The sequence below is a fragment of the Myotis brandtii genome, unplaced genomic scaffold (assembly GCF_000412655.1).
Source record: "Myotis brandtii unplaced genomic scaffold, ASM41265v1 scaffold411, whole genome shotgun sequence".
NCBI lineage: Eukaryota > Metazoa > Chordata > Mammalia > Chiroptera > Vespertilionidae > Myotis > Myotis brandtii.
In genome coordinates this window covers 939729-948508 of record NW_005365804.1, presented here as the reverse complement: position 1 = coordinate 948508, position 8780 = coordinate 939729, and the positions used below count along the sequence as shown (strand labels likewise).

At 60.9% G+C, this 8780-nt stretch overlaps 1 protein-coding gene across 1 annotated transcript in view; it reads left to right on the top strand.

Annotated features, from left to right (window-relative positions):
- Window positions 1–8780, top strand: part of MMP15 (matrix metallopeptidase 15 (membrane-inserted)) — a gene marked incomplete at its 5' end in the record, with an annotated part of 26817 nt that overhangs the window by 16308 nt on the left and 1729 nt on the right. The window contains 8 exons of the mRNA XM_014545516.1: window positions 1826–1951; window positions 3499–3806; window positions 4105–4336; window positions 5255–5369; window positions 5953–6091; window positions 6904–7054; window positions 7177–7292; window positions 8612–8778. Coding sequence (XP_014401002.1) covers window positions 1826–1951; window positions 3499–3806; window positions 4105–4336; window positions 5255–5369; window positions 5953–6091; window positions 6904–7054; window positions 7177–7292; window positions 8612–8778 — 1354 coding nt within the window. The remainder of the gene's footprint in view (window positions 1–1825; window positions 1952–3498; window positions 3807–4104; window positions 4337–5254; window positions 5370–5952; window positions 6092–6903; window positions 7055–7176; window positions 7293–8611; window positions 8779–8780) is intronic.

Below are 8780 nucleotides of genomic sequence, written 5' to 3'. Positions count from 1 at the left end.
GCCCGGCCCCCGGGGGGGGGGGGGGGCACCCAGAGTCCCAGGGTGGCCCAGGAAAGGTGCGAAGGACACCTTTCCATGTGGCCAAGGCCCACAGAAGTCCCTGGCCTCTGTGCCCCAGCCTCCCACGGTGGTCATCACACGCTCCTGGCCATGGGGCCATGAGGTGGGCAGGCCAGAGTCCCCTTTCTCACTACAGCTCGGCCAGGCTCATCAGGGATCCCGTCATCCTAGTGGGGGGACAATGATAAACACCTAAGTGACATATGCGGTGTGTCAGATGGTGACAAGTGCAAGAAAGGAGGAGAGGGGGTGCAGGGTACAGCAGGTGGGGGTCTCTTTTAGTGTTGTCAGAGAACACCCTCCAGTCAGGTGAGGCTGAAGCACACGGGGTGGGAGCCGTGCAGACATCTGGGAGGCCGCAGCACGTGCAAAGGGCCTGAGGCAGGAGGGTGCCTGGCTGGGTGGATGGTAGGAGTGAGGGCTGATTGCTGAGGTGGGGTCAGGTAGTGAGGGCCTGGTAGCTTCTGTAAAAATTGGCTTTTCCTCTAAGATGAGAAATCTTTGGAGACCAGACCTGACTTGTAAAGGGCTTTTGATTGGGCGCTCGTGTGAAAATAGACCCAAGGGCCCTGGCCGGTGTGGCTCGGTCGGTTGAGTGTCGTCCCATGCCCAAAAGGTTGCCAGTTTGATTCCCAGGCAGAGCACATGTCCAGGTTTCAGGTTCGGTCCTGCCCCAGTCAATGTTTCTCTCTCTATCTCTCTTCCTCTACCTTCTTGTCTCTCTCAAATTCAATAAAAACATTTTTTTTTAAGAGAGGATAAAAACCAGCGCAGGAGGTGAAAGCAGGGAGGTGGTGGCGGCTCTGGGCGGTGGTGGTGGGCGGATCTGATGCAGGCTGTATGTCTCCAGAGCAGGCCATGCTGACCACCGTGGTCTCTCCTTTGCAGAACTGGCTGCGACTCTACGGCTACCTGCCTCAGCCCAGCCGCCACATGTCCACCATGCGCTCGGCCCAGATCCTGGCCTCAGCCCTCTCCGAAATGCAGCGCTTCTACGGGATCCCGGTCACCGGCGTGCTTGACGAGGAGACCAAGACGTGAGTCCCTCTGTCGGGCCCTTCCCAGACGCCCCCGGCCCCTGCCCTCCTCCTGGCCTGCTCTCGGGAGGTCTTGGCACACGGAGTTACCAGAAAAGCGTGGTCTCGATAAGAGACGACAAATAGTTTGATCCTCTGTGCTAGCTCTGATTGGTTGGGAGTGGCTGCCTGAAGCCTTGTGTTGAGAAAGCTCCTGAGGCCAAATCCCAGCTTGGCCACAGGAGCACAGGATAGATGAGTGATGTCTGCCATCACTAATAGGAGTGGAGGGAACCGTCCCATTCCTGGGTGATTCTCTGAGAAGGGGCCCACCGATGAGTGATGTCTGCCATCACTAATAGGAGTGGAGGGGCTCGGTAGCATGCATGCCTGGGATGGGACAGCATCGTTCGGCTTTGCTCCGAATGGGACAGAAGGGAAGTGACCCAAAGCCACATCCTTGATGAGCACGCACAGAACGTAAGGACCCAGGACAGGAGGCCTCAGGAGTAAACCGTCCCATTCCTGGGTGATTCCCCTGAGAAGGGGCCCACGTTTGCGGAGGCCTCGCTGGGCATCCAGGCTTCCAGGACATGATCATTGTACCTGTTTTCCTGGTGAGGGAACTGAAGCTTAGCTGGTCTCCCACCACACCCTAAGCGGCAGCTGAAGGCCAGAGGTGGGAGGGTGGAAGGCGGTGGGCTGCCTGGAGGAGGCTGTGTGCTCACCCCTCCCCGCCCGCGAGCCAGGTGGATGAAGCGGCCCCGCTGTGGCGTGCCGGATCAGTTCGGGGTGCATGTGAAAGCCAATCTGCGGCGGCGGAAGCGCTATGCCCTCACGGGCAGGAAGTGGAACAACCCCCACCTGACCTTCAGGTAGGGACCCCAGCTCCCCAGGGTGGCGTCCCTGCCAGGGCATTTCCCCATCACCTGGTCTGAGGCTTCAGGCTTCCCAGTGGACTTGTCTGGAAGGTTTCCTTTCTCAGCCCCCCCCCCCCACCCCAGGGTGCCCAGTATAGACAGTCCAAACCCACTCTGGCTCCCACGCTGACCACGGCTGCACACCCCAGGCTGTCTTCCTCCTGAGAAGGTCAGGACCCTTGGAGCGGCTTCCGCTCTCTCCTCCTTCCCTCCCCCGGTCTTCCCCTCCCTTCCCCCCAACCAGCTGCCTGGCTTGGCCTCACTGCACCGGCACACACTGAGGGCCTCCACAGTGCAGGGATGGGGTGTCAGGCACCTGAGGGTGGGGGAGGAGAGGGGGCCGGAATCCAGGCATCTGCTGGGTGGGCAGGCAGGCAGCAAGTCACCTGCAAAAACCCTCAGGCACCCCCCTCCTTTGTGCTGAGTCCTCGGGCAAGAAACGCCTTGTGGCGGTCCCCAAGGGCTCCTCTTCCTGTGTCTGTCCAGCCACGGCCCCACCAGAGCTCCGTTGCCCGAGGAGGAGTAGCTCCCACGGCCTCCGAGACCCCAGGCCCCCAGTGAATTCATGGTCCAGCACACAGACGCTTCCTCTGATTTAACGAGTTCATTCATTTCACCCTCCCGGGGACACCATGATGAAAGCACTAACCTTTACCCGTTTTACAGACGAGAAAACTCAAGTTCAGAGAGATAACTCACTTGCCCAAAGTCACACAGAAAATGGCCTTGAACTCAGGTCAGCCTGACCTGGAACCCAACATTCAGAACCGAGAGCCCGTGTTCCCCAAACCTCAGCCATTTGCATTGCTCTTTTTGGGCACCCTCCCGGGGACACCATGATGAAAGCACTAACCTTTACCCGTTTTACAGACGAGAAAACTCAAGTTCAGAGAGATAACTCACTTGCCCAAAGTCACACAGCAAATGGCCTTGAACTCAGGTCAGCCTGACTTGGAACCCAACATTCAGAACTGATAACCCCAAACCTCAGCCATTTGCATTGCTCTTTTTGGATCTTTCAGCTACATATCCCCTGTACATTCATTTACTTAACGTTTTCTTCCAGAAAATAGGCATATTTGGCACCGTGCAGCCTTATGTGGGAATATCCTAATGAATTCCTGGTTTTGACATGTCTCTTTTTCAAATCCACCTCCCAGTAAACTAATGGTTGAAATTTCAGGCATTGTTGTTAAGTCGATTCAGATCTTTTCTTTTTTTGGAGACAGAGAGAGAAACATCGATCGGTTACCTCCCATACATACACTGACCAAGCGTCAAACCCACAACTCGGGCATGCGCCCTGACCAGGAGTCAAACCAGCAACCCTGCAGTGCATGGGACAATGCTCAACCAACTGAGCCACACCGGCCAGGGCCCAGCTCAGATCTTACGCACGTACCTTGAGACCATGTGTCCTGGCCTCCAACCCAGTGGGTGCCAGCAGTGGGCAGGAGCCCCCGGCCCTGGGTTCACGGGCCTGTCTCCCCGCCCACCTGCAGCATCCAGAACTACACGGAGAAGCTGGGCTGGTTCCACTCGCTGGAGGCGGTGCGCAGGGCCTTCCGCGTGTGGGAGCAGGCCACGCCCCTGGTCTTCCAGGAGGTCCCCTACCAGGACATCAGGCTGCGGAGACAGAAGGAGGCCGACATCATGGTCCTCTTTGCCTCCGGCTTCCATGGCGACAGCTCACCCTTCGATGGCACAGGCGGCTTTCTGGCCCACGCCTACTTCCCGGGCCCTGGCCTGGGCGGGGACACCCATTTCGACGCAGATGAGCCCTGGACCTTCTCCAGCACAGACATGCATGGTGAGAACAGCTGGCCAGGCGAGGGCAAGGGAGGCAGAGCTGGGAACGCAGGGTTGGGAGGGGAGAGCACTGACATTTGGTCTCAAGCTGTTGTCCCACCATCTTCGAGAGGTGGGAGGGAAGAGAAGGGATCATTGTACCCATTGCTCAGATGGGGAAGGTGGAGGCCCAGAAGTCAGAGCAGCTCAGCCTCTTCTAAGAGTGAAACAAGGGCAGGCTCCCTGGCAGCCTCAGCCCACAGTCCAGGGGGCCAGGTCCTGGCCAGGCCAGAGCTGACCGTGCTGCTGTCCCACCTCAGGGAACAGTCTCTTCCTGGTGGCAGTGCACGAGCTGGGCCACGCGCTGGGGCTGGAGCACTCCAGCAACCCCAGCGCCATCATGGCGCCGTTCTACCAGTGGATGGACATCGACAACTTCCAGCTGCCCGAGGACGACCTCCGGGGCATCCAGCAGCTGTACGGTGAGCGAGCGGCAGGGACACGCTGGTGGCCTCTGCACGCCTACCCTCAGCCCAGCCCCACCAGGCACAGGTGCTACTGCTGTCCCATTTTATAGGCGAGAAACTGAGGCCCAGAGAGGATTAGTGACTTGTCCATATCACTCAGATGGTGCTAGAAATCAAACCCAGAACCTACACCCAGAGCCCAACAGTGGCTCCTGCTGGAGCCTGCGGGGGGTGGGGGTTAGGGGGTGGTTCCATCTCTGACCCCCTCTCCTCCTAGCTTCAGTGATATTCTTATTGACCAGAGGTTCCAGGACCCCATTCCTCCTACTGTCTGTCGCTCCCAGCCCAAACCTGTCCTGGATTCTCTGCTAATATTGTCGGTTTATCACTTCCCAGTGCCCTCAGGCAGGAGGCACCCCCCACCCAGGTCCCATCCAGGCCCCAGCGGTGAGGGCTCCTGAGGGCCAGTTTGCTGGGTCAGGGCCTGCGTTCCGTGCCCACGCCAGGCACCTCACTGGTACCGGCAGTGCCCACCTGGCTGGGCACATGGCAGACATGCCTCACTGTATCCCTAGCAACCTGGTAATCAGATGGCACTTGGCAGGGGCTGCAGAACCATGTTCCTGCCCCTGTGTGTGTCCCGCGAGCCTCCAGTGGGGAGGTCGACGAGGGGGCTCTATGGAGAAGGATGGGGATCCTCCTGAGGATGGGGGTGCGGGGAGGGGGTCTGTGTGGACAGACAGGGCCTTTCACCGGGGCAGGTCCTTCACCTGGGGCACGGGTTTTTCAGGCTGGGCCTGGGGTCCCTGGGTTCTGAGGAGGACAAGGCTGGGTTCTGGGGCCTCCTCCTCACTTCCTTTTTTTAAAAAATATATTTTTATTGATTTCAGAGAGGAAGGGAGCAGGAGAGAGAAACATCAATGATAAGAGAGAATCACTGATTGGCTGCCTCCTGCACGCCCCCTACTAGGGATCAAGCCCGCAACCCAGGCACGTGAAGGCCAGGCCCCCCAGCCCAGCCCCGAGCCACGGAGCGGCCTGACCAGTATGGCCCCAACATCTGCGACGGGGACTTTGACACGGTGGCCATGCTGCGTGGGGAGATGTTCGTGTTCAAGGTCTGACCCGTGCCCATGCCTTCCTCAGCCCCTTGGCCCAGACTCAGAGCCCGAGCACCCCACCCCCAGAGCCGTGCCCCACCTGGCTGCTCGGCACCCCCACTTCCTCACTGAGCAGCCCTGGGAAGCCAGGAGACTAGACGGCGGAGCCCAGCCGAGGGATGAGGGATCTCCCTGGAGTCCTGCAGCAGGCCCAGGGGTCTGCCCCTTCCGCCCCTTCTGCCCCTTCCGCCCCTTCCGCCGAGGGCTCCCCCTGGTGCTGCCCTCAGGATCTCAGTGCCTGCGCCAGACCCACCCTGGTCCAGCCAGGGTTGGTCCCAGGTGGTCCCTCTCCCAGGCTGAGGCAGTGCGCGGAGCCCAGCCGAGGGATGAGGGATCTCCCTGGAGTCCTGCAGCAGGCCCAGGGGTCTGCCCCTTCCGCCCCTTCTGCCCCTTCTGCCCCTTCCGCTGAGGGCTCCCCCTGGTGCTGCCCTCAGGATCTCAGTGCCTGCGCCGGACCCTCCCTGGTCCAGGCAGAGGTGGTCCCTCTCCCAGGACGAGGCAGCGCACACGCTCTGCCCACTCACACCCCCGCCCTCCCCAGGGCCGCTGGTTCTGGCGGGTCCGGCACAACCGCGTCCTGGACAACTATCCGATGCCCATTGGGCACTTCTGGCGAGGTCTGCCCAGCGACATCAGTGCTGCCTACGAGCGCCAGGACGGCCGTTTTGTCTTCTTCAAAGGTGAGCTGGGTGGTGGGCGGGGCTGGGCCCAAGGAGGAAGAGAGCGAAGGGCATGGCACCCATTGGGCAGCCCCCTGATCACCTATGTCCCAGGGCCCCCCCTGAGCTTCCATGAGGCAGCAGCTCCCCCAGGACAGGGCTGGGCCCAAACCAAAAGTGGGGAGCCCTGGACCGTGTGCTGGGGTGCCCCAGGGAACAGTCCCCAGACCCAGAGGCCAGGCAGGGGTGCATGTTCACCCGAGGAGGAAGAGAGCGAAGGGCATGGCACCCATTGGGCAGCACCCTGATCACCTGTGTCCCAGGGCCCTCCCTGAGCTTCCGTGAAGCAGCAACTCCCCCAGAACAGGGCTGGGCCCAAACCAAAAGTGGGGAGCCCTGGGCTGTGTGCTGGGGTGCCCCAGGGAACAGCCCCCAGACCCAGAGGCCAGGCAGGGGTGAATGTTCACATGGGAACGCAGGCCCTTAGATGTAGTGTGACTGGGCGTGTGGTGTGTGTTCAGGTGTGAGCGGTCACATGCGTGTGTGTAAACGAGTGTGTCACAGTTGTCCATGAGTGCAGAGTGGGTATGACACAAGGGTGAGTTGCCTTGTGTGTTGTCGTGGGTGTGGGTGTGTTGTCGTGGATGTCAGTGCCTGTCCTGTGTACAAGGGTGTGAGTGTGAGTGTGTGTGATTGTGTGTGTGTGTGTGTGTGATGAGTGTGGCAGTGGATGTGAACGGATTTGTGAGCCCAGAATAACCTTCCTGTGCCCCCGCCCTGCGCACCCCTTCAGCCCCCAGCCCTGTTCTCACCACCTCCCGCTCCTCCCACAGGCGACCGCTACTGGCTCTTCCGAGAAGCGAACCTGGAGCCCGGCTACCCACAGCCGCTGACCAGCTACGGCCTGGGCATCCCCTACGACCGCATCGACACGGCCATCTGGTGGGAGCCCACGGGGCACACCTTCTTCTTCCAGGAGGACAGGTGAGTGCCCTCCCCGGCCGGGAAACGCCCCCCTGCCCCCAGGCCCACCCAGAGAGCACCCCCGACCAGTGGGGACCAGACTCCAGGCCCAGCGGGCCCACAGTCTGCGCTTTCGGTCACAGGTACTGGCGCTTCAATGAGGAGACGCAGCGGGGAGACCCCGGCTACCCCAAGCCCATCAGTGTCTGGCAGGGGATCCCCGTCTCCCCCAGAGGAGCCTTCCTGAGCAACGATGCAGGTACCAAGGCCAGCACCCTGCCGTCCGCCCGCATTCACCATCCCCTCCCCCACACACAGGGGGCGGGGCTTTCCGAGGCCATCAGACATTGTGATGACATCTGTGGGAGACAGGGTTGTGTCAGGCCCCGGGCTGCTAGGAGCGTCTGGCGCATGACCCTCTGGCCATCCCTGCATCCTCACCATCCCGGCTTACAGACGGACACACTCAATCACGGAGCTTGAATAAAGGGCCCCAGACCCCACAGCGAGGAAGTGGTGGGGTCAGGAGTCCCACCCAGGCCCGCCCATGTCCAGCACTGGCGCTCAGAACTGCCCTGCTCGCCAGGCAGCCTCGAGCTGGGCTCAGAGCCATGGGATGGGAGTCCTCCCCGGTGCCCACTCACCTCCCTGGAAATGGAAGCCAGATCTCTGTCCTTATAACCGAGCGACAGGGAGCTGTGGCTTTTGTTTCTCCAGGGTGGTCTCTGGCGGGCTTAAAAGAGCCATAGTCCTGGTTCTTAGGTTCCCTTCGGGCTTTGCCATTGCTCAGGGGATCACCCCACTTCTGTGTGTGATGCCAGCACTCTGCAGCCCTCTCATCTCCCTGCTCAGCAGAGAGTAGACTCACCCTGTGATTCTGGCCCCTCCTGGGGCTGACGGGACGTGGCCAGATGCCCAAGGCCGGAGAGCCGGGCCAAGGCAGGAGAGCCGGGCCAAGGCAGTGCTGGGCTCTGCGCCAGGTCCGCTGCAGGCGGGCTGTGCGGCCTTGAGCGAGACACTGGCCGGTCTCAATGTGGGGTGAAGCCAGACCTGGGACCGGGGACAGGGTCCCCTGATTGAGCCTCCTGCCCAGCAGGCTGCAGGACCCTGCCCCCTGCACTGCCCTCCTCGGTGTCAGCCCCGCCAGGAAGCACAGGTGACCTTGACCCAAACCCTGCCCCTCTCTGCAGCGTTTGGGTCAAGGGCACCTGTAATTGGGAAGAGGCAGATTTGAAAATGCTCAGGGAAGCAAGTAAAAGGAAGTGGTTTTGTGTGCTTTTTGTTGTGATTCATCCTCACCCGAGGATATTTTTCCATTGATTTTTAGAGAGAGTGGAAGGAAGGGAGAGAGGGGCACATCGATGTGAGAGAGACACATCGATTGGTTGCCTCCCACACGTACCCAACCTGGGGCCGGGGATTGAGCCCGCAACTGAGGCACGTGCCCTTGACCGGAATCGAACCCGGGACCCTGCGGTCCACAGACCGGCGTTCTCTCCACTGAGCCAAACCAGCCATGACGAAAGGAGGGTGTCTAAAGCCAGGCCCCGCTCTGACCCCTGCCTGCTTGCCCCGCAGCCTACACCTACTTCTACAAGGGCACCCGATACTGGAAGTTCGACAACGACCGCCTGCGGATGGAGCCCGGCTACCCCAAGTCCATCCTGCGGGACTTCATGGGCTGCGAAGAGCCGGGACCCCGATGGCCCGATGTGGCCCGCCCGCCCTTCAACCCCGACCCCGAGGC